This window comes from Myotis nattereri (assembly GCF_964212035.1).
Source record: "Myotis nattereri genome assembly, chromosome: 5".
Lineage (NCBI taxonomy): Eukaryota > Metazoa > Chordata > Mammalia > Chiroptera > Vespertilionidae > Myotis > Myotis nattereri.
In genome coordinates, this window is record NC_138080.1 from 54,981,327 (window position 1) to 55,007,737 (window position 26,411).

Below are 26,411 nucleotides of genomic sequence, written 5' to 3' on the forward strand. Positions count from 1 at the left end.
GTGGTATAATCTTAAGTTCAAATTGATTCTACATCAATTTCCTTTTTCTTTTTTTACAGGCGTATCTCATTAGCTAGTCCACGTCAGCTTTTTAAAGCTTCTAATATGACTCAGCGATGGCAGCACAGAGAGATTTCAAACTTCGAGTACTTGATGTTTCTCAACACAATAGCAGGTAACCTAAACTCACATGTTGACTTATTTCAAAGAGTAAACTGTTTACTGTGACATGATTAGATTATTTTTATTACTGATATATGTAGCTTATTTTTATTTTTATTATTACTAAGTAAATATACCTTATCAAGAATAATTTTGATAATCAAGTTTAAAGCTTTGTATACAAACAGTTGGCTACTTGAGAAAAATAAAAAATGGGTATACACAGTCTTTTCCAAAAATATAAAATGACAATTTACAACTAACTATTCAATATAGTAAGAATGGACTCATTATGGAATAGAAGGAATGAATATCCATAACAAATCCTAAGAATCTTTTAACAACTTAATTATAAATGTATTATGTGTTGAGTCAATGAAACACAATTTGGAAAAAAGAAAACTGTGGTTAAATATTAAGTAAAGGAATATTATGACCAATATATGAAAATATAAAGATTAAATGGTCCTGTACAAGATCTATAATCATAATATTATTAAAGATTACCTATTGAAACTGTTCACTTTTAAAGACTAAAGAATAGAAATGTGTCATTACTTTTTATTTGTGATGATTTGCATAAAGAAAACAAGGAATGTAATTATGAGACATTTGAGATTTAGGTCAAGAATCTGACAGAGTTTATATTTGAGGCACAAAGAAGATAAAGAGCATAAGGCATGTTGCTTACTCTCACAGAAGTTATTTTAAGTAAAAATGGGAGCATTTATGTGATTCTAGAGCAAAGGGGTATAGAATCAATAAAAATTACAAAATAACCCTGGCTAGGTGTTAGTTGAAGCACCACCAAAAGGTTTCAGGTTCAATTCCTGGTCAGGGGCACATACCTAGGTTGTGGGTTGGATCCCTGAGCACGATGGTAGGCAACCAATCGATGTTTCTCTCACATAGGTGTTTCTCTCACTCTCTCTCCCTCCCTCTCTCCCTCCCTCTCTCCCTCCCTCCCTCCCTCTCTCCCTCCCTTCCGCTCTCTCTAAAATCAATAAAAATATAAACTTCCAATTGGTAGGAGTAAGGGAAAAATATCAAGAAAGATTTCATGTTTGAGTAAGGATAGATATTACTTTAATTAACTGTGGAGGTAGTTGGGAGAGAAGTTATTTTATGTAAAACTGAAGGCATAACCCAAAAAAAGATAAGTGGAAAATTATGAAGTAAAGCTAAAGAACAGTTAATGGTATAGTTATATGCACACACATACACAAGGTATTTATTATATGTAAAGTAATCCTCCCTATTCATGTGGCAAACATTCAAAGACACCCCTCCAATAGATCCCTGAAACCACGAATAGTACCAACCCCATTTATACTATATATTTTTCTCTATATACTTATACTTTTCAGCTTCTGACTGTCAACATTACTGCGTTGTGCTTTAGAGCCATTATTACATAAAATAAGTGTTACCTGAATGCAAGCTCTGAGATGCTCCACAGTCAGTTTGATAACCGAGATGGCTGCTGAGTGACTAAGAGCGGGTGGTGTCTACCAAATGGATGTGCTGGACAAAGGGATGGTTCATGTTCAGGTGGACAAAGCAGGATGCTGGGAGATTTTATCACACCACTCAGAATGGTGTGCAATTTAAAACTTATGTATTGTTTATTTCTAGAACTTTCCATTTAATATATTTGGACCACAGTTCACTGAGAGCAACTGAAAATGAAGAAAAGAAACCATGGATAAAGGGGACTACTGTATATGTGCATATATATGTGTCTGTGTGTCTATATTTGTGTGTATGTATGTATGTGTGTGTGTGGGTGTGTGTGTGTGTGCGCATGCATAAAAAGTATATATTCCTAAAGGTATAATGAGAAAGAAAACTAGAAAGGTTGTGTGGAATTGACTTTCTGTCAGTTTGAGGAGTTAGCAGTCAATTCATTGGGAAACTTGTGAAAGTTTTTGAACAAATGATTGATAATAGAACTGTGTGAAAAGGTAACTTGGAGGCAGAATGAAGGATACATGGGAGTGGAGAGAGACTAGGCAGAATCAAATTTAGGAAGCAATAAAAGTAAAAAGAAATGAGGGCCTACATTAGAGAGATGACAGTGGTAATTAAAACATAATGTTAAATAAGAATTTACAAGGTACAGACTGTTTGATATCAGCTAACTGTGTCATTGCTTGTCATTAGTTTGGAGGAGGTATAGGAGAGTATGGCAGCATTCGGGAGTGAGGGGAAGTAACATTGATGATGGTGTTCATTATGTTCAGAGGATCATTGGTTTTGAAAGCTGTCACAGAAATTTCAGAGTAATTTGGTGCAACTCCTTCATTTTACAGATGACTAATGACTGCCCACAGGGCTTAAATCACTTAAACTTGGTTGATTAGTTGGTCTGTTGGTTAAATAATGGCAGAGAAATGAACCTAGTTTTGAAAAGCTCTAAGAATTGCAAATTATTTTTTTAAAGTTTTAATAAAGAATATTTTATTTGGTGCAGGCTTTCAAATAACAAAAAATAGTCAATGGTAGTTTATGAGAACATAATCATGGGGGCCAGAGTATCTGTATTTGAATATAGTTTGACCTTTACTAGTTACTACATCGTTTTGGGTAGATTAGCCTTTTGTGCCTGTTTTTTCACATGTAAAATGGGGATATTGTGGGGATTAAATGAAATAATGTATGGATAGCACTGAGAGCAATATCTGGCACTCAAAAAAGTTACTTTTACAAAATTATACTCTTGAACCTTCTCATCATTTTATTTTATTACTAGAGGCCTGGTGCACAAAATTTGTGCACTGGGGCAAGGGGGTGTCCTTCAGCCCAGCCTGCACCCTCTCCAATCTGGGATCCCTCTCACAATCTGGGACTGCTGGCTCCTAACCGCTCACCTGCCTGCCTGCCTGATTGCCCCTAACCGCTTCTGTCTGCCAGCCTGATCACGCCCTAACTGTTCCCCTGCCAGCCTGATTAACACCTAACTATTCCCCTGCCCGCCCGATCACTCCCAACAGCCCTTCCCTGCCAGCCTCATCTCGCCCCCAACTGCCCTCCTCTGCTGACCAGTTTGGTTCAGATTGGTCAGTTTCTATGCCAGTCAGCGTCAAAAGCTCCACCTCCTAGGCAGCCATTGGCTCCTCACAGTTGACCTAGATTTGGTTCTGATTGGTCGGTTTTTATGCCAGTCAGCATCTCTGGGCCTATCAATGGGGCCTGATCAGAAAGATGGGGCTGAACAGCAGCCCTGGTGGAGGCCTGGAGAGAAATGGTGGCACGGCTGCTGACCAGGCCCAGAGCTAGAGAGGCAAGTGCTGATCAACAGCTGCCACAGAGGCTATGGATCAGACCCTGCTTCTCTCTTTAGGCCTCTCTCTGGGCCTAATTCGCAGCCCCCTCAGCAGTTAGTGCTGGGTCACTGTGCCTGCAGCCATAGCAGTCAGTGCTGGGTCACCATGGCAACCCAGCACTGACTGCAGGACTGACTCCCAGTTGGTCGAGCCTCCTGATCATTGTGGATGTGACAGACCCATGGTTTTTATATATTAGGATTTTAGATTGAGTGACTGTTTTTTCTCTTCCAGGACGGAGTTACAATGACTTAAATCAGTATCCAGTGTTTCCCTGGGTCATCACTAATTATGAATCAGAAGAATTGGATCTTACCTTGCCAAGTAACTTCAGAGATTTATCTAAGGTAATTTCTCAGTAATTATCTGAAATATAATTGTCTTACATTTAAAATATATTTGAATATATTTAATTTTCACATTACTTTTAAAAAATCTTTTAATAATTATAACTTTAGTATATTTCTTTTAAATGTATGTTAGTATTCTCCAGTTTAAAATTGAAAAATTTAATATACAGAAAGACTTGATGCCAATTAAAAATATTAGCTTATATATATTTTTCCATATGCATTCAAAAAGACATTATTCTTAGATAGCATCATCTTCTAATTGTGTTAGTATTGTATAAAACTTACAAAGAAAATCGTGGAAACTTCTCATCAGTACTCTTATAAAAGGACAAGTAGCCCTTCACTATTGCAGCTCTCCTAACCAACCTCCCTGCTACCTCTTTTTCTTCTCTCACCCATTCCTTGTTCCAACGGATTCTTTTTAAGTTTAATGTTGAAATGTATAACCCCAGTGCTTAAACTTTTCTTCACTTATTGGAAGCAGAACAAATATTTCCCAAGTTAGAGCTTTGCTTTCTCTGCCTTCACTGTTCATCTCCCCGCTTTGTAAGCAGCTGACTGGCTCCGCCTTTAGATCACCTCCTCATAGAGACTACTGCTGACTGCCTTTTTCCCGTTAGTCCGCTCTGTTTCTTTCCAAGCACTAAAACATCCTGCATTTTACGTATCTTTCTACCTATTTTTATTGGTTCTTATCTCCCTCACTAAGCTTTTTTTATAATGATAGAGTTCTTGTACATAATTATTTCTCCAATGCCTAGCACAGAGCCTGCCATTCAATAAGTGTTAAATGAATTTAATAATAAAACACATATGGCATTTCCCCGCAGTTATAAAATATTAATATTAAATGTATTTGATTTTTTAATATGCTGAGCTAAATAAGCTATTCTGAGAAAGATAAGTATCACATGATCTCACTCATATGTGGAATCTAATGAACCAAATAAACTGATGAATAAAATTGAGGACTTTATTAGTTTGACGTGTGTAGTGAGCCATGAAGTAGGACAGTTGTAAACACTGGACACTATTCTTGGGTAATTATAGCCTAGACTCTATTATTTGAATTTCACGTACAGAAAAGCAAAATTTCATTTTTTGTTAATTTGTTAAAATGTAAATGTGCTTCACAATATAAATCACATTTCAGTAAATAACCTTTCTAGGGTTTTAGAATAATTGCCCTTTTTTTTTCTTTTTCTTAACTGAGTCCTTCAGTTCGGACTTCTACTTAAACACATAGCTTATTAAGACTTTCTTGTGCTGTAAAGGATTTTTTTGTATGCTCCTCAAGATGCAGTTGGTAGTGAGATGGATTGTGGATAGGGTCCATGTTTCTGTCTTGATGGAACAGTTACTAATAATGATAAGTGGGAGCCTGTTTGTATATTTCTACGGAGGCTGTATTTCTGTCTTGTGCCATCATTGTCCCTGAGCAAGAGTTCCTGCAGCCTATTACCTGCTCACACCACTGTTCCTTGCCGACTGTCTCCTTTCTCTGACCCTCATCCTTGTTCTCTGTCCCACTAAAAATCTTGCCTGGCCAGAGAAAGCCACTCATTTATTTTTAAATGTAGGCTTTATGATGTTTTCATTATGAGAATTCATAGAAATGATATTAACAAAATGCTGTTATAAATTATTTGCCAGCTAAACAGGATTCTTTATTAAAATTGAATTTTATTTGTATATTACTATTAACGCTGTTTCTAAGTAACCTGCCAAATACTTTTGTTGGATGGGTAAAAGACTGTTTTAGCTATAACTTATCTTCTGTATGTGATAAATGAGGAGAGGGCCCAGTTCAAAATCAAAACAAGAGTTGCTTTCATTAGTCTCTATCCATGTATTTCATATCCACTATAGAAACATAAAAATACCATTTTTGTGATTTAGTGCCTTAAATTATATCTATTTTTATATTATAAGATTTTGTGAAAGATTTGTATTTTGGGCTGAGGAAGGAGTATTTATAAAGAGTGCTTACAACAAGAACTGAAGGTTACACAGTTGAATAGCAAACAATGGTGTAATTAGAAGGGCTGGGAAGAAGTGGGGAGCTCTAACACTCAGCCACATATAGGTAACATCTCCTTTCCTACAAAGCAACAGTAGCTCGAATGCTACATTCATTCAAGTTTGTGAAGGTGAAATTCCACTAATACTTATTGTTTCCATTTAAATATTGATGGAAATAGTGAGTTTGGAATTATGACATTAATTTTAGTGAAATAAAAATATCAGATACTTGAAAATTATAATTTACACATATGGAATACTGGTAATTGTTTATAAAAACATTTCATTCCTGTTGGTGTTAAAGACTGCCACAATGTGTACAGTATGATTCCATTTTCAAATATCTGCTTATGCACATATTTTCAGGATGCATCTCATATGTGAAGTGAGCTATATCTCCATGAATAATGACTATAATAGAATTATATTAAAATTTTCCCATAGTATACATTTAACAACCATTACTATTTGTTTAAATAAACTTGCAAAATTGAAGAAAACATTGTGTGTAAAGCTTAATTTAAAACAAACAGTTCTTATCCCTATTCTTGAATAGATAATATAGCCTGACTAGCTTGAAAATGTCTTGAATTATTTATGCATATTTATGTCCCTTTAATTTTCCCAAAGCTGGTTTTCAGAGGGGTTTTTGATACACGGCTACAATTTTATTTGGCAATCTCTTCCATATTACACAGGGAATTTTCTTTCTCAAGCTGAATTAATGTAAACAACACTCTTTCCTCTGTATTATTTTTTTCTGATAATTTTTTTTTTGATGAAAGAAAATGTCTGAAGAGAACAATGTAAAAAAATGTTTTCTTGAAGTTACAAAATTTTATTTTATGTACAATTGTAATAATTGCAAGTTAGTATTGTCAATCTTTTAGGAAATCAGATCTATTTTAGTCTGAAAAATCTGATGAAAATTACATTTTTTCCTCTATTGAGAAAGCCCTCCTTTAACATAATGGTTTAATTCTTTCACAGCTGGAAAAAGTAGGGGTCGATTTTGAGGTTGATTTTTTTTTTTTTTGCCTCCACTTTCCCAGGCTTTACATCATGAGTCTAAAATTCTTCTGATGAGAAGACAGATCTAACCATGCATAAACTTTGGAGTGACATTAATTTATATTTTATAAATATATATTGATTTTTATATTTTGACAGCCTCCTTGACAGAAATAAGAAGCAACATTCTCTTTTTGTCCTTTATAAGAAATTATAATTAGGGTTGGAATATATTTACAAAATGTCAGACCATAAAAACATATTATGATGGCTGTCTCAGTACCAGGGCTTTCTTTGTAGATGAGGAAGATTTTCTTGCTACGGTGATTTACTATTTTTCCTTAGTAGCAGAGGGGTTGTGTAAGCCAATTTTTTTCTAAGTGAGGAGAAACCAAGAGAGTCTAAGGCAATCATTTCTCTACTCATCCATCCACATCATTATTTGGGAATATTGAGTATGTACTGTAATCTGGATGCATATTCTATAAAACAAGTATGTTCTTAGATTGAAATGCATTTGATAACCATTCACTTGCAAATGAAGACTCCCTATGGAATTCAGGAGCTAGAAACATTCCATTTTATTGTTAACTGATATTTACTGAGGACTTACTATATGTCAGGCTGTTATCTAAGTATATTACATGTGTTAACTCTTAATCCTCACAAAGACCTTTTAAGATAGGTGACACTATTAATTGCCTTTTACAGAGACAGAAACTGAGGCACTGTGAGGTTCTACAACTTCCACACGGTTTCAGAATTCAAACACCAAGCTAGTGTTTTTCAAATTGCCGTTTAGAGCTAGCAATTTTTAAAAATGATTAGAATAGTGTAGTATTACATAAGTAAAAAGAAGTATCAGTGTGCATCCTCTATGAATCTTCTGCTTATGGTGTGTGTGTGTGTGTGTGTGTGTGTGTGTATTTTATGTTTGCATTCGGTTAGGATTTAAAGCAGGGATAGAGTCTTAGCTGGTTTTGCTCAGTGGATAGAGAGTCATCCTGCAGACTGAAGGGCCCTGGGTTTGATTCTGGTCAAGAGCACATACCTGGGTTGGGGGCTTGATTCCCAGTAGGGGCATGCAGAAGGCGGCCAATCAATAGTTCTCTCTCATCATTGATGTTTTTTATCTCTTTCTCCCTCTCCCTTCCTCTCTGAAATCAATAAAAATATTTAAGTAAGTAAGTAAATAAATAAATAAAGCAGGGGTAGGGAAAGTCCAGCCCTCGGGCCCTATAAGGCCCAAGAAAACATTTGGTCTGACCCTGCCAAGGCACTCGGGGTGAGTTAAGTAAATGTTTGACCATTATAGCAGGCTAATTTTTAAGTTGTTCATTTTGTATGGCCCGCGAATGATGTTATAAATATCCAAATGGCTCTTGGCAGAAAAAATGTTTCCCACCCCTGAAGTTTGAGAAACAAATTGCTTTGCTGCCTCCTACTTTTGACATCAATGGCTAAATCTGTTTTAATGTTATTTTATCAAGTAGCCTTTCACCACTTGAAAAGGAAAGCTTTCTCGAATTGCCCACTCTTGGGGTGTTTGTTCCAGGTGATGCTCCAAGCTGTTGTGACTTCACCTGTTTATGGAAAAGCTGATTATTTGGTTAAACTAGAGAATTCCTGATGTTACTACTCAATTATTAATTTGCTGTTGTTTTCATTTATTGGTGTGTTTTTTTACTGAGTAATATTGCTCACCAGGGATTCTTAGTTTCTGGAGATTTGAGAGAACAAAATCAGGTAGTTACTATTGTACTAAATAGTAAACCAAAAATTGGGGGAGAAAACCAGGACTGACCAAAGTATAAGCAGGCATTTTATTTTTAATAATTAGTTTTTACATTTTAAAACGAAGGAAAATACTGAAAGAGAGTTTAAGATCGAATCGAGAGAAAAGAAAAACCATCCATTTTTCATTAAGCATAACATGAGTTATTTGGTTCAGAGGCAGAAACATGAAAAGTCAACATTAGGGGAAGATGATCCTGTGCTGTATTCTCCTCACTCCTATTTTGCAATGTGGAAATCTGAGGAAAGTTTTCTATCATCAGATCTTCAAATGGAATGTTAAATTTTTATCCAGGCCCCAATAAATCATAGTTTCTTCTTTTTTTTTAACCTATGTTACAATGCTTTACCATTCACACTCTGTTAAAACGGCAGCTTCCATCGCCCTTATCTGGATCAAAATGTTTCTGAAGAGTAAATTCTCAGATAAACTGAGAACTAAGGGACGAAGCTCTCCTGAATCTATTTTCTTGCTGATGAGTTCTTAGTGGTTTTCTCTCTCTCTCTCCCCCTCCCTCCCTCTCTCCCCCCGACATCCCCCCCCCCCCAAGAAAAAGTAGGTGATTTTCTCTCTTGGTCTCTCATTTATCTCCTACCCTTTGGTTGTATATTTTTATATGTGAGATATTTCTCTCTAACACACATATTTAATATATACAGCATGCATCTTGACCTGGAATTGACTACCGACGTTTAACTGTTGTTTATCAGACAACACTTCTTTATCTCTTTAAGTTTTAAGTGCTGTTTCTGACAAATGCCAGTCCTTTTAGTCTGTTCTGTAACAGATATACCGGGAATCAATATACCATCTAGATGTCGCAGAGGTAAAAGAACACTCTGTTTTGGGGGGTGGGGGTGGAGAGGGCGATATTGTTTAAGTATTGTTATAACTTTCACTTTGTTTTCTATATATTGAGCTTCAATCAAACCACAGGAATTCAGACTTAAAACAAACCTTATGATATTACAACAGTAAATACAGTGTTTAAATAAAATACAAATGCACAAAGAGAAATTTAAAATTACCTCACACTTGGATATTTTTTATTGGCTGATAATATATCTTAAACATATTTTAATCTAAGGCGTCAAACATAGATGCTATTATGTTGACATTGATTTTAGGGATTTTGTTATAAATTGCATTCCCTGGTCTTGGGTGAATTCACAGCCTAATAAGCAGAAGAATGACATTGGGATAGTTTAGCATATATTTGTAGTGTTGTGAGTGAAGCTCTGGTAAGTGCCTTCCACTGTAACAAACCTTTTACATATGCTCTCTTCATTAATTCCCTTAACAGCACTGTAGGAATGTGTTATTATCTTTATTTCATAGATAAGGAAACTAAGACATGGTGAGGTTAAGGAACTCTCCAAGGTCACACATTTCCAAGTGTTAAAGCTAGGGTTTCATCTCAGACCTGTGTCTGTCAGTGAACTGGTATATTTTAGGTATAACAAGAAAGAATAAACTTACATTTATATGTACTTCTTTCCAAAATCTATTCTTCCCTTTATCTGAACAAAAAGCAAGAGGTTTACTGTTTGGAGAAATTGTACCAGAGACTTTTCTAATTTGAGAACTCCAAGAACAGCAGTAGGTAATGAATGGAACACAGGGGGATTAACTAAAAGCTTAAGTACTGAATGTGAAGGCCCCCAGACCCCTTTGCTGTCATGCTATCAGAATTCTGGCAGGCAGGCCAGTACTAAACCCACCCTGTAAGACAGAGGATTATATTATATATTATTCTTTGGGAATATTGACTTGTTCAAGAGGCAAAACCTAAAAACTACTAACGTTTAGGGATTCTACTTGAAGCTCACCTGATTTCCCGCCAATGCAGTCTACCGGTTCACGTTGCTACTTACACTGCATATACTTCAGTCAGCTCTTTCAGGTTTCATTTTAAAAATGAAGGTATGCCCAAGTGTTAGCAAACACATAAAGATAGTCTACCATGTGAAAGGTGACAGAGACAAAACAAACAGAAAAATAAACGAAACCAGAAAAAGCAAAGACAATTTAAGAAACAGAAAAGAAACAAGAAACAAAACAAGAAAACTCTTACAACAATAATGCTATTGCATTGATTAAAAAAAAATTATGCTATAGGAAGTAGAATGTAGTGCAGATCTTTTCTAAAAGGAACATCAAAATGATATGTGAAAAATAGCCTGGAAAGATGAAAATTAGAGGACCAGAGAGGAAATCTTCAGATTTATGTAGACTTGTGTCAGTCTGCCTCAGTTACTAGTAAGGGACCTTTAGACAATTACTTAATTTTGAGGGGTCTTATATAGAAAACTATATAACTATATATTGTATTCTATGGTGTTTATATAATACTGAAGAAAATATGTCATGGGTACACAGACCTTTTTAAAGTTTAAATTATTACTTGTTCAATATGATGTAGTTAGTTTAAAATATGGCTGTGCAACTCTTTCCCCAGAATGTAAAATTAAGTTCAGGAAAGTGTGAATGCATATGTACATTTATATATATATATACACACACACACACACACACACACACACACACATACATACATATATACACACACACACATATATACACACACACATACATACACACACACATACGTATATATGGTTATAAAATTAGAAAACAATCTGTTTTGTGTCACTATTTTTTAAACTTTACATTTATTAAGTATTAGCACTCTGTATAGCATAGTGGGTTTTCTATTGGAAGTTACCTTCCAGTGAAAGTTTGTAAATGACTAACAGAGGTTAACCTTATACTTTATTTAAGCAGCCTTCAATGACATTGTTTTTTAACATTAGTCAGTAAACGATAAACTGAACTAACTGAAATGGATTGTGGTTAATATTACTGTCAGGGTGATGAATAATCCTGACATATACCAGCAACACATTGCCAGTCAGTAATCCTTCTCCAAGTTAAGTATTTATTCACTAATCATCCTAAGTTACTGTGGTGTGGAGTGACCATTTATTATTATTTATAAATGGATTGTTTTTTATATATAACATTACCAGTTTTATCCCATAATACTTCCTGTTTTCTTAGTTTAGTGCTGGGTATACTAACTTGGTTAGATTCAGAGTAGGGGACATGTATACTTACCATGAACTTACATAGAAACTGTTTTTAAAATACCTAGAAAAAAATTTTTTAAGTTCAATAGGTACTAGTATTATACGTCTGATTTCAGGCTGGGATATTTTTTCTTTTTATAGAGAGTTAAGTGCAATAGGTTTCTAAATATACTTGTATGTGTCAACTTTTCATTCTTGTATTTTCCTGTGATACTCAACACTACATGAATATGTACTATGCTTTTCACAGTGGGTAGTATAGTAGCTTATCTTTTAGTCCACATGTGCACATTCCTATCCAGTTCTTTTTTAAAAATGTTTTTATTGATTTTAGAGAGGAAGGGAGAGGGAGAGAGATAAAAATATCAATGATGAGAGAGAATCATTGATTGGCTGCCTTCTGTACACCCCCCACTGGGGATTGAGCCTGCAACCTGGGCATGTGCCCTTGACTAGAATCAAACCCAGGACCTTTCAGTCCACAGGCTATACTCTATCCACTGAGCCAGACCGGCTAGGGCTCCTGTCCAATTCTTTATTCTCAAAGCCATTTATTTGAATAAGCATACTTAGTCAACATTAACACCTGTTTTAGTGCCCTATGTATATTGAATAAATGTGTTTATTCATATAATTGATTATTGAATATTTACTGAGCACCTTTTGTGGATATTATTCTAAGAACTGTACCAGAAATCGAAGTGAATTAAATAATCCCCACTTTTAAAGAGTTTTATAACTGAATGTATGTTATATATGACCCATTTATAGGGAAATAATTTAATTAGAAACTTTTTATTTCTACATGACTTTATTTTAAACTGTCCCATTTTCAGAAGAGGAATTTTTTTAAATGAGTCCACTGTTTATAATGTAAACCAAGTATTTGAAAGTAGAAAAAGGGAAAATTCTGAAAACAAAAACCATAGTTATCATTGGCCCACTATGTAAACTAGAATAGACAATTAAATAGTTACCCTTTTTTTAAATATAGGAAGATAAACAAGTAGAATTTTATTGAGGAATATATTCTGTTAAACTACGTAAAATTATTTACTTTAAAGATATGTTTTCCTGTACAATTAAAATATAAAACAACCACAAAAACAAATGATTGATTAGGTTAGTGATTTTCAACCTTATTCAGCTCATAGCACACATAAACTAATTACTAAAATTCTGCAGCACACCAAAATATATATATTTTGCTGTTCTCACAAAAAAAAGTAGGTATAATTTTGATTGATTAAAAAATAGTAATTACCTACCCTTTATGCTCCAACATTACTTTTTTAAAAATTGGGTATCTATACTTGTATAATACAATAAGGATTTCTGGTACCAAGATTTAATCAATCAGACCCAAACTTATTAGAGAGGTTATTAGAAAGGGTCCAAGTCCTATATGATTAGGGTCCTTATGAGAAGCTTAAAAATACCAGGTTAAAGACAGACATCAAAGAAGAGAACACTCTGTGGTGATAGACACAGAAATTTGAGTTATGTTGCCATAAGCCAAGGAATACTTGGGTTACAAGAAGCTGGAAGAAGCAAGGAAGGATCTTTCCCTAGAGGCTTCAAAGAGAGCATGGCTCTGCAAATACCTTAATTTTTGATTTCTAACTTTCAGAACTCTGAGACAATATTTATTGTTTAAACTGCCCAGTTTATTTTACTTTGCTATAGGAGCCCTAGGAAACTAATACAGTACATACACATTTTGATTAAGTTTTATTTATAAATGAATATCTTCCTCATTGTGTAGTGCCCCTCTTTATTCCTAGTAATACTCAATGTTCTGAAGTTTACCTTTTCAGACAGCAAATAGCCATTTCGATTATTACTTGCAGTATATTTTTAGTCATTTTTTAAAAACCTATGACTTTATATTTAAAATTTATTTTTTTGTGGACAGCATACAATAGTCTTGCTTTTATAGCCAATCTGATAATCTCTGTATTTTATTAATTGGGTTTGAGACCACTTATATTTAATGTAATTTTTATACAGTCAGTTTAATTGTACAATCTTGTTTTTTAGTCCTCACATCAGTACCTTGTCTCCCTTTACCTGCCTTCTTTTAGATTAAATGTTTTTATGATTCCATTTTATCTGCACTATGGCTTATTACTTATGGTTTATTATATATGCACTAGAAGCCCGTTGCACGAAGATTCGCACAATAGGCCTTCTTTCCCCTGGCTGTTGGCACCGGTTTTCCTCTGGCACCCAGGACCCAGGCCTTTGGTCCAGCCGCAGTGGAGAAGCCAAGCCTCGAGGCCTGGGTCCTGGGTGCCAAGCCTCTTGTCTTCAGTCTTCGCTCTGTGCCTGCATATGCAAATTAACCGCCATCTTTGTTGGTTTAATTTGCATAGTTGCTCTGATTGGCTGGTGGGCATAGTGGAGTGACACCAATTTGCACATTTCTCTTTTATTAGTGTAGATAATTTAGTGGTTTATTGTTTGAAATATACACTTTTAACTTATGACAGTTTATCTTTAAATTATATAATACAACTGCATGTTTAGTTTTCAAACCTCATCACAGTATCTCTCTATTCCAGCCTTTGGAGCTATTGTTCTCATTTTTCAGCTAATTATTCTCTAAACTCAATACATTGTTACTAATTTTGCTTCCATCTTTTAAAGCAATAAAAATAAGAAAAAAATGTTTTATGTTTACCCTGAGTGGTACCCTGTCTGATAATCTTTATTTCTTTGTATGGATATATATTTTAGTCTCTTCTATTTATTCTAAAATATTTAATATTTCTTGAAGTGCATGTCTTCTAGCAATTAATTGTTTCAGTTTTATTTTAATCTCAAGGTATTTCACATTGATTTTAAACAATATTTTTACCCGGTACAGAACTCTAGATCGACAGGTAATGGGGAGAGCATTAATACTTTTAAGGTGACTTTTTACTGTCTTCTGGCTGGCCTTGTTACTGAAAGTTTGTATTATTATAATTTTGTTCCTTTCTGTTTAATAATGTTTACTTGTTTTTCTTTACTCTGGCTTTAAGACTTGTTTATCTTTGATTTTCAGCTCTATGATCTCTCTTCTTTGTTTGTTTGTTTTGTTTTCCTGCTTTGAGTTTTTAGAGTTTCTTGAATCTGTAGTTTATTTCTTGTTATTAATTTTGAAAATTACTTATTCATTGCTTAGATATTTCTTTTGCTCCTTTATATCTTTCCTCCCTCTGAGACTCCAAGTACACCTATATTAGACTCTCTGATATTGTCCCATAGCTCTTGGTTACTCAATCCTGTTTGTGTTTTCATTTATCTTCTTCATTTTGGATCATTTCTATTAACCTACCTTCAGAATTGATTATTATTTACTTAGCTGTGTCCAGTCTGAACAGACTAAGCTCATCAAAAGAATTCTTCACCTCTGACAACTTATTTCAAGCATTTATATTAGATTCTTTTTCTATAGTTGTCAGTTCTGCTGGAATTTCCCACCCGTTTATATAAGTTTTCCACCCTTCCACTAGCTCTTTTAGTTTATGAATTACAGTTACTTTAAATAATCTGCCAGGTACTTCTAATCATGTGTATTATCTCTGAGACTAATTTGTTTGATTGCTTTATCTGTTCATAATGTGTCATTATTTTTCTGTAATATTCTCAGTGTCTCATAGTTTTTGGTTGAGTGCCAGTAGAGATATGATATGAATACTGTTTTACGCCTAGAAATGCGGGTGCCTCCTCCTGTGTCAGGCAGTTTGTGTCGGGAGTTCAGTCAAACTAGTCAATAGATGAGCTTGGTTGAGTTTGTTATTGTCATTATTACATTCAGTGCAACACAGACTTCCAATTCCTCCTTTTGAGTTTGTACTTCAGGAGGGCCCTGCGGTGCTGTTCCTGCTCAGTCTTTTAGCAGACCCTCTGTACCTGTGCCACAGGGAGGTTTTTCTTTCACTTTCTTGCTTTTTTCTAGGAGTAGATTGCCATTGTCATTCATTGTAAAGCTTGTGGTAGAGGTAAGGCAACTTTTCCTATCTGTTATGATGTGTTGTTATTTTTCTTTTTTTCTTATTTTCTCATAAGAAAAAAAGAAAAAACTAGCTGAGTTGCTCAGCTAGTCTCTGGATTTCTTTCAGAGGGAATTGTTCCATATATAGATATAAGTTAGGTTTCTCTTAGGAGGACACTGTCTTGGACTGGAACTTCTGATTTTAATGGTCTTATATGATTCTGTTTACAAATGAATAGGTTTTGATATATCAGCTTTGGGTGTCTTGGTTGTTTATCATTTTCATAATTATTTCTAAGACTTTTTTTTTCCAGTTTCCCTTGCATTGTTAAGATTGCCTTTGGGGTTATGCTAGCATTTAGCTCAACACTGGCATTGGATTAAGAGATTATTTTAATCCATTTATGTAGCTGTCTCAAATTCAGATAAAAACCTATAGTAAAAATCACTTAATATGAACCATAGGTGAATAATAAGTGTAAAGGCATTGCTATTAATTCTACCAACATGAGCATTTGAAATGATTTAGATTCTACATAGGCACAATAAGTAAAATGAAATACTTTCTTTTCCGCAAGATGTGTTTGTTAAATTGAAATAGTATAGTGAGTGTATGTTTAATGCTACTTGCAAGAAAGTGTGTTTTCAGGGGATTAGAAACTGCTCTAGTACTGAGAACTAAAGTCCTTATTTGTTAACTGTAAAAGCCACACTGGTGTACCAGTAGAATTTTTTTCTTGACAATATTACATAAAATGTAGAATGCATGAAGAAAAGTACCAATCCATTTCAGCCATATAGAGCATTTGACAAAATACCTTAAAAGCCAAGGTTGTGTAAAAATGCTGATCAGGCTATTTGTTGCAATTGCCATTTAGATAAAAGAGCTGTTACAACTGACACAAAATAGTTGCTGTACCTCCCAACAGTGGCAACATTGCTTAAATGACAGAGGCTCTTTCTTTATTTTCTTCTCTTGGAGGGTAGGAGAGAAAGGCAGGTGGTGGAGATGCACAGAATAAATTCATTTGGGTTCGTGGATGGGGCTATACATATTTAAAAGTTTAGAGGAATGTAAAGCAATACACTTTGATGACAATACTTACCTTTTTTGTTTACTTTTTTAAATAAAAGCTGTTTTTACACGCATAATTTTGGTGTCCCAAGACAAAATACCCATATTCCCAACTATAAAACCTCCACTAAGTGATATTCACATAAAGAACGTAAATTTTATTTTTTTAAAGACAATCTAAACCTCCCGTGAAAGGATTCTAATGGCCTTACAGATTTGGCACCAATGTTTTCATCAATCTACACAATCCAGATCATTTTAGGATTTGTAGTCAATTTAGTTAGAGTTTGCTCTGGATCTTGTCCCTGTCACCAACTTGGTAACCAACCAACAATAGTCATCTAACTTCTCCCAGACTCATTTTTTTTCCCAGTGGTAATTTGGGAATGCTAATAGGTGTGTATATTAAGGGATTGTTGTGAATGTAATGATAAAATTTATATGAGACTTGAGGACCATTGCTTATATCCAATAAATAGTAGCATTGGCATTAAATAGAATGGCCCCTTTAATCTGCATATTATAGTTATTTCCGGTAATCTTTTAAAACCAAATTGTTACCATCTTTTATGATGTCACATTTCCTGGTAGTTCACCCTCTTTCATTTTTGAAGTTAGATGAAACTAACATTTAATCTGACATTTTTATAACAAAAACCTTTTAATTCGTATAGCATTGAGTCAACCACTTTTCCTTGTCTTTCCCCCCCTTCCCCTAGTTTTTAGCAGTGGCTCTCTTTCAACATCTATAGACCTTCCCTCTTCCAGGAAAGAATAAAATAATGTATGACCTCTTTTGTCCATGACCTCGTAAATGCTGTAGGATGGACTTTATATGTAATCAGAGAATTAAAGGATGTTTCCAATTTCCTAATCATACCAAATGAAGATGACATTGGCAGATGGCTTTAGGCCAGTCATCAAGATCCTAAAGTAGCCATGCTCTTTTGTTTGCCTTTCCCGAGCCCCTTTTGACATTTCTCCTATACTCCTATATACACACAAAATTTATCTATATGATACACTTTCCCTTAGCATTTACAAAGGCCCTATTTCTGAGTTTTTATGCTCCAGAATGATTTACTTATTTGTTTGTTTGCTTATTTTCTTTCTTTTTTCTTTCATCTTCTCATCTTCTGCTTCTCATGCTCATGTTAGCTTTCATTGATTTTCTAAAGAAAGCCTTCATAGAAAGATGTAAAAACCTCTTTGCAGACTTGGATTTTAAAAGAGAAGTTTGTTAACTCAAGCAAATTTCTGCTCTGTAAAATTACTCAGATTTCTTGTCAATTCCCTATAATTTCCTTACTCTAAGTAACTGTAATCATGGTCCAGCAGTTGGAATTTTTCACGTCTGCAAGGTTGGTATAAAATGGAACAATTCAAACATAAATCTCAAAAGGAAGAAGCAAAGAAGGAATTATGGTGACAGTGATGATATCAATTACAACAGTAATAGCAATTGTACTTATTGAGGACCTTCTTTGTGCCAGTATTGCTTCTTAACCCTTTACATGTATTATTAGCCTTTAAATCAATCCATTAAATAAATATCATTTCAAATTGGGTAAGAAATGGGGAATTTGTTGAAATTAGGAAGAACAATTTGTAATACAACAGTTTTAGATGGATAAAATGGCCCAAAGACCAGATTTTGAGAACTAGGTTTTTGTTTCTCGGATTTATATTGATTTTCAGCTATATTACTCAATATGCTTCTTGTCTTCATTATTAAAATAGTGATCTCTAGCTAACATATTTGTTGTAAAAATGCATAATAATGTTTTATAAATTGTAAAATGTAAGTTGGGGATATTATTCTTAATTATATAACTTCAGGTGAGATTTCCTGAAATTTTAAAAAAGAAAAACTTTGAATGTATCAATATAAAAGCCTTTTCTTTTTACCACTAACTTTTGCTAGTGATTATATGAGAGTCTGTTGTGTGTCCTTGAAGGGGTCTGTAAATCCAAAACTATTTTTTTAATTTAATGTAGTAGAAGATGATTGCAGCGTACTTGACATTTAATATAATTTCATAGTAAAATTTGGGGGACCTTTGGACTTTTGTAAAGTAATTTTGGTTTTGCTTATATTCTTGAGGTAAGTGTTTTTGGGGGACTATTGTGTACTATTAGGCTTCTGACATATAATGCACAGTATAAGTACTATATGTACCAATGGAGGATTATGATGTTTTATTACATTCTTTTCTAATAGAGTCCACTGATCTCATCAGGCTTGTTTAATGGATTTTAAAAAATATTCTTTTTTTTTTAATCTTTATTGTTAAGAGTATTAGAGATACCCCCCTTTGTTTTCTCCATTGCCCCCCTCCACTTTGTTCCCGCCCCAGGACTTCACCACCCTGTTGTCTGTGTCCATAGATAGTGCATACATGCATACAAGTTCTTTGGTTAATCTCTTCCTGCGCCTCCTACCCCTTCCCTCTGAGATTCTTCAGTCTGTTCCATGTTTCCATGCCTCTGATTCTATTTTATTCATCAGTTTATTTTTTTCCATTAGATTTCTTTTTCGTTTATTTTGATTTTTAGATTCAATTGTTGATAGATAAATATTTATTGTCATTTTATTCGTCTTCCTCCTTCTCCTCTCCCCCTCCTCCACCCCCTCCTTCTTCTTCTCTTCCTTCTCCTTCTAAAGAATACCCTTCAACATTTCATGTAATACTGGTTTGATGGTGATGAACTCCTTTAGCTTTTCTTGTCTGTGAAGCTCTTTATCTGACCTTCAATTCTAAATGATAGACTTGCTGGATAGAGTAATTTTGGTTATAGGTCCTTGCTTTTCATCACTGAATATTTCTTGCCACTCCCTTCTGACCTGCAAAGTTTCTGTTGAGAAATCAGCTGATAGTCATATGGGCACTACCTTATAGGTAACTAATTGTTTTTCTCTTGCTGCTTTTAAGATTCTCTCTTTGTTTTTAACTCTTGGCATTTTAATTATGATGTACCATGGTGTGGGCCTCTTTGGGTTCCTCTTGTTTGGGACTCTCTGTGCTTCCTGAATTTGTATGTCTATTTCTTTCACCAGGTAAGGGAAGTTTTCTGTCATTATTTCTTCAAATAGGTTTTCAATATCTTGCTTTCTCTCTTTTCCTCCTGGCCATGCAAATGTTGGTATGCTTGAAGTTGTTTCAAAGGCTCCTTACACTATTTTCATATTTTTGGATTATTTTTTTTCTTTTTGCTGTTCTGATGGGGTGTTTTTGCTTCCTCATATTCCATATTATCTAACTGAATTATTCAGTTAGTGTTTGCTTAATTTCTGACTGGTCCTTAAGTCAAATAAATTGAAAAATAATTACTACTCATAATTTGCTATGTGGTAGGCACTGAGCTGGGCACTTTACATGCAGTATTTTTGTTATCCTAATAATTAGAAAAATTGCTTCTCAAAAGAGGTAGTAAGGTATTTTAATTATAATACTCTTAAAAACCTGACTTAGGAAGTTTTTTTCAAACATCTGGTTCTAAAAGGTATCGTTACTATATCTCAAACGTAATACTTATACTCTACCACAGTTGGCAGTTTTGCTATTTGTGAGATTAAAATATCCTAGGTACAGTGATTTTTGTTGTTGCTATTTCTACATTTTTAAGAGTTTTAGTGCTCTATTTTCTTTGTCTTGGTTTACTATAATCCAAGTTACTTCCATTTTCTTAAATGTTTGTGTTGGTAGTCCTTATACTTTAATTTTTAAATCATATTATTTCAAGGTTCTTTTATTATTTTGTAGATTTAAAAAATCTTATATAACTCTTTTTGTTAGTTTCATGTAATGTTTATAATTTTTTTTTATATTCTAGGGTTATTTATGTTTACGTCATTAGGAACTTGAGTTATACCGCTCTAATCAATTCTTATTTTTTGTTGATTTTTTTTTTCAGGAAGTTATTTTAAATGACCAATATTTTTGCTCTTTTCCTTTAATCAATTTGCTGATTTTAAAAAATCTTTAGCCAAGCTTTTACAGTTGAATTGTACAAAGAGCTCCCTATAGGATGATAGTGCTCCACATTTTTCTGAATTGTACTCTATTGATACTCGTGATATACTGTATAAGAGTAGCTCTCAGCATTTAATTTTATTTCTTTTGTAGAAATAAACATCTTGAAATGCTGATTTAGACAATGTTTTAAAAGTGCTATGATGCACTTTGGTATGTGACAGACTCTTGCTTAGTTAAATGTTTTGCTGCATTATAACATAGTTGGATTCAGCTCATCTTTTAAAGCAGTTGTCAGAAAAATATGGGCCAGCATGGTAGAATGTATTAGCTCAATACATTGTCTCCATTTTATTATGAAGCTGCTGAGGAAGCTGTGATATACAGCACTGTCATTACAGATCTATTGTTAAGACGGTTCCACAGCCTTCTTTGTACCACCATTAATTTATAGCAGTAAACAATATGTAGCCTTCCAACTGCAGCAAAGCAGAATCTTTTAATGAGGTGGATGTTATTACCACAATAAATCAGTGCTTTCGCGTAATGTATAATTCAATGTGTGTATTCCCACTGTAACTTCTCTGAGTAAGCTGATAGTGTATCATTGTCATTGCACAGCTCCACTGTGTGTTTTTTTTTTTTTAACCTTCTTTTATTTGGGGACTTCTTTTTTATATGCTTGCAAATAAATGTGGTGTGTCTTGATAGCTGTCCTGGAGCAGGCTTCAGAAACCAACTGTAACAATAACAGCTAGAATCAATACTGTGGGTTCTACCTATATGGATCTCTGCGCAATGCCTTTTTTTTTAGATGCTAGTGAAATCAATCTTAATTGGTTTTAGCATTATATTCAAGAAACGTGATTCTATAACTATTGATTTTGGGGGTGCACTCATTTGGAGAGTAATAAAAATAGGAGCAGATAAAGTGAATACTTAATATGCTGCAGAACCATACAAAAGGAGCATTGATTCTATTTTTAATTCACATAATTTGTCTTCGAATGATTTTATTTCTTTTTTCCTTTTGCATAGCTCAGTCTTTAGGGACAACAACTAAAATTCATTTAAAGGCATTCAAAATGGGTTCTGTAACAAAGATTTCTTGGAGTCAGTTTCATTCTTAACTGGCATAAATTTAGTAAATCAGATATGATTCTTTTGTGCAGAAAGTAATGCTTTAAAAGGTGGCATTTTAACTTAGTATACTGTATGCTGATTTAAAATACTAATCAGCTAAAGACTTAAAAAATTGCTTGTAACATAAAACAGTCGCTTAAAATACAGTGTGGATTAGAATCTTTTAAAGCTATTGAAAGAGAATGGTACTAAAAATAAATAGAAGCTTTGAAAAAAATAGTTAACTTATAAAAGGTAGCTAAACTGATGATTTAAAAATGTTGCTTAAAATCCTATATTAACATGAAAAACAGTTTAAAAACTAATTTAACATTGCTTTATATTCAATAGAATCTTTCTGAATACATCTATTTTTAAACTAATATCAAAATTTATTTTAATATTTCCCCCATTAATAATCAGATATTTTCTTCCTCTTATAAATGAGGAGTGACTAATTCATAGGTCTTCATTAAAGAAAGTGATTTGATTTAAAAAAATAAACAATAGGTGTTTTCTAAAGGTCAGAATGATTTATTAGAATGAATTGTTACTTAAAGAATTGATCTTAACATCATTTCAGCACTTAGACCCCTTTGAAAATCTTGAGACCACTATGTATATTTTTCTTAAGAAAATGTACATGTGCATAATCACACAAAATTTTGCATACTGTTTAGTGGAGTTCTTGTGTTCCCTGAATAACAGCAGCAGCAATAATAACAACATAAGCTAACATTTATAAAGCTTCTTATCTTATGCCAGGCAATGTGCTGGCTCATTACAGGCTATTATTTTGTTCAAACTTTACTCCAATTCTAAAGATAATCTCAAAAATAATAGGTAGCATTCATTAGATGTTGTCATGCATGGTTTGTAGGACTTTACCTATACTGATTCATTAAATTTTTTTTTTTTTAATCCTCACCAAAGGATATGTTTTTTTGTTGATTTTGGTGAGAGAAGAAGGGGTCAGAGAACTAGAGAAACATTGATTTGTTGCCTACTGCAAGTGTCCCAACTGGGGATTGAACCCTTTGGTGTGTGCCCTGACCAGGAATTCAACCCACCACCTTTTGGTGCACAGGGCAACGCTCAAGCATTGTGCTACCTGACCAGGGCTATACTGACTCATTTTATTTTCCAAAATAACCTTCTAACTTGGCTCTATTATAACTCCAGTAAGCCCCTTGTAATCTGTGTATGATTCTTTCTATGTGATGTATTTTTTATATTTCATGCAGGCATATTTTCCCCTTAAGTTCTGGTTTTACTCATACTGGTAGAAATTTCTACATTTAATCCCATTTAATCTCCTTGCTCACTCTAATTTTATTCCATCCTCTTTTCAGAACCTCTTATAAATTAATCCTCTAGCGTCAAGATTCTGTTTCTGGTTGTTGCTTCTAATTAACTAATTAGAATTTTATAGGTGCTTTCCAAAATATTATATAGCTAATATTTACTTCATGTAATTGTCTTTTTAAAAATGCTTTTTATGGGCTGATTAAAGACACTTATTCAACAGAAACTAGACTTATTGAGAAATGACAGGTTTCTCCATTCACTTATATGTGTATGTTTAACCTGTGTTGAAAATGTTTGTTTTCCCATCTACTGTCAGAATGTAGCAGTCTGTTTTAATTTAAATAATACACATAGTTTTTAATTCACTTTCATACTTGCTAATAGGACAACATTTTGAAGAGTCAAAGTGATAAACAACGCTTACAGTTGTGTTCTTATTTGTTTTTCCTCCCCATTGGCAGCCAGTAGGAGCTTTAAATCCAAAAAGAGCAGCGTTCTTTGCAGAGCGTTATGAATCATGGGAAGATGATCAAGTTCCAAAGTTCCACTATGGTACTCATTACTCAACTGCAAGTTTTGTTCTTGCATGGCTGCTAAGAATAGTAAGTTCAATTTGAATAATAAACCTTGAATAAATAAATTCATGTTGTGGAGAATATGCAGTGATTAAAAATCATCAGCATCTTTTTGGAATGCTAATTTTTTTTCAGTGATTAAGGTTCTAGTTGTATCTCTGTATTCCACTTGGTATGTATTACTGTAGAATTGCCTTAAAAATGTTTCACCTCTGTGTGAATTTTTCCCTTAATTTTGCCTCTTCAAATGGTAGATATCTTACCAGATTCTAGATTGTATCATAGATTATATTCAAATGTTGTTTTTTAAAATAAATACAATTTAATTAACATAGACATATATTCATATATTTTGGAATTTCATTTGCCCCAAATGGAATAAGGTATATTTGTAAGTTACACCAAGGCTACCTTGTATTGATAACATATTGGTTAAACAAGAAATATTTCTGTAAAATTGAAAGGTGATTCATCTACTAGAAAGTAATTTCTTTGGGAAAGCATTAGCAGCACATCATTAATTAAAGCTTGTTAGAAGGGTACAGGCAGACATAAATCCTAGAAGTAATTTATAGTGCTTAGCTAATTTCAAGCAGTTATCCACTAATATGTGTTTAAATGTTCTTTAACTAAGAGGAGGCTTTTAAATCTTCCAAACATTTTTCTTTTCTTAGTCATAAATTAAATATTGAGCCGTAACAATAGGAAAATTACATATTGGACAATTTCCCTGTACTATGAAAAAAATACCATCTAATTTATGTCTGAATGTTATTAATAAATTGTTCTTGGAAAAAAGCGTGTTTAAAATATGTTGCACATGCCAAATTTTGGGAATAAGTCTTTGGAAAGAGAAGTAATTTGAGGACATTAATGTAATAATTTAGGTATACTTCCCATTGGATGCCTATTACTAGCTAATGTATATTAGTCATTAGAATATTTAGATGTAAAGATTTATAAAACCACATTTTTATGCATGATGGATTTTTTCAATTGTTTATTTTTAGGAACCCTTCACAACTTACTTCCTAAATTTGCAAGGAGGGAAATTTGATCATGCAGATCGAACTTTTTCATCAATTTCCAGAGCTTGGCGAAACAGTCAGCGTGATACATCTGATATTAAGGTACAGAAACATTTCATTTCAACAATTATTGCCAGTGTGTCCCTTGTTGAATGAGTGTGGGCAATTTTTCTCTTGCAGTACAGTCTTTTTACTGAAGATAAGCCTCAAAGAATGAGGTCTCAGTCAAGTGGCCAAGCACCACTGTACGGAATTTGTCTCTCGCCCTTCTGAGTCTGATCTCTGCCTGTCTCTATATCTGCATGTCTGTCTATTCTCTCTTGTCTCTTTCTTCATTTGTGGAATTGTTGTTTTCTTCCTCCTCGCAGTCTTTTTTTTTTTTTAAGGAAGTCTGTTATGGATGTAAGGCAGCTTGCTCAATGGAATTCCAAATTCAACAACAAAAAAAGGTATATAGTCAGAAATATACTATGAGGACGATCTCAGACTTTTATTTTATTTCGTTTTATTTCAAAGATCCCATGTCTCTATTCTTTTTTTTTTAATATATATAATATATTTTTATTGATTTCAGAGAGGAAGGGAGAGAGAGATAGAAACATCAGTGATGAGAGGGAATCATTAATTGGCTGCCTCCTGCACCCCTCACCCTTGGGATCGAGCCCATAACCTGGGTATATGGCCTGACCGGAAATCGAACCATGACCTCCTGGTTCATAGGTTGAAGCTCAACCACTATGCTGTTTGTTATAGGATTGCATTATTTTGAGGAGAAATAAGAGTTCTCCTATCTAGCCGAAACCAGTTTGGCTCAGTGGATAGAGCATCAGTCCACGGACTGAGAGGTCCCGGGTTCAATTCTGGTCAAGGGCATGTACCTGGGTTGCGGGCACATCCCCGGTGGGGGATGTGCAGGAGGCAGCTGATCGATGTTTCTCTCTCATCGATGTTTCTAACTCTATCTCTCTCCCTTCCTCTCTGTGAAAAATCAATAAAATATATTAAAAAAAAAGAGTTCTCCTATCTATATGTTCACTACTGTAAGAGACCAAAAACTTTGCATAATTAGCTAATATAACCCTTCCCAGTCTTTTGCATGTACCCTCAGAAGTCCAGAATTTTATTTTCATAACAGTAATGTCTCTTTCAGTAAAGTGTCAATGTTAGATGCTGTTGAATATAATGAGATATGTCTATGGTTGTGAAACTCCTTATAGTCTCATAAAAATAAAAGAATTATACATAGACTAGTGGCCTGGTGCATGAAATTCGTGCATGGGGGGGTGTCCTTCAGGCCAGCCTGCACCCTCTCCAATCTGGGACCCCTCAGGGGATGTCGACTGCTGGTTTAGGCCCGATCTTGGCAGTTGGACATCCCTCTCGCAATCCGGGACCGCTGGCTCCTAACCACTCACCTGTCTGCCTGCCTGATTGCCCCTAACCACTCTGCCTGCTGGCTTGATCACCCCCAACTGCCCCCCCTTCTGGCCTGATCACCCCTAACTGACCCACCCCTGCTGGCCTGATCGCTCCCAACCGCCCACCCCACCAGCCTACTTGCCCCCAACTGCACCCCCCCTTGCTGGCCT

General features: G+C 34.3%; 1 protein-coding gene across 5 annotated transcripts in view; it reads left to right on the forward strand.

The window, feature by feature from the left end:
• Window positions 1–26,411, forward strand: part of LRBA (LPS responsive beige-like anchor protein) — a gene marked incomplete at its 5' end in the record, with an annotated part of 554,145 nt that overhangs the window by 390,189 nt on the left and 137,545 nt on the right. For all 5 annotated transcript variants that reach the window (XM_081090942.1, XM_081090941.1, XM_081090943.1 and 2 more), the window contains 4 exons: window positions 60–175; window positions 3,723–3,835; window positions 23,681–23,821; window positions 24,805–24,924. In XM_081090942.1, coding sequence (XP_080947068.1) covers window positions 60–175; window positions 3,723–3,835; window positions 23,681–23,821; window positions 24,805–24,924 — 490 coding nt within the window. The remainder of the gene's footprint in view (window positions 1–59; window positions 176–3,722; window positions 3,836–23,680; window positions 23,822–24,804; window positions 24,925–26,411) is intronic.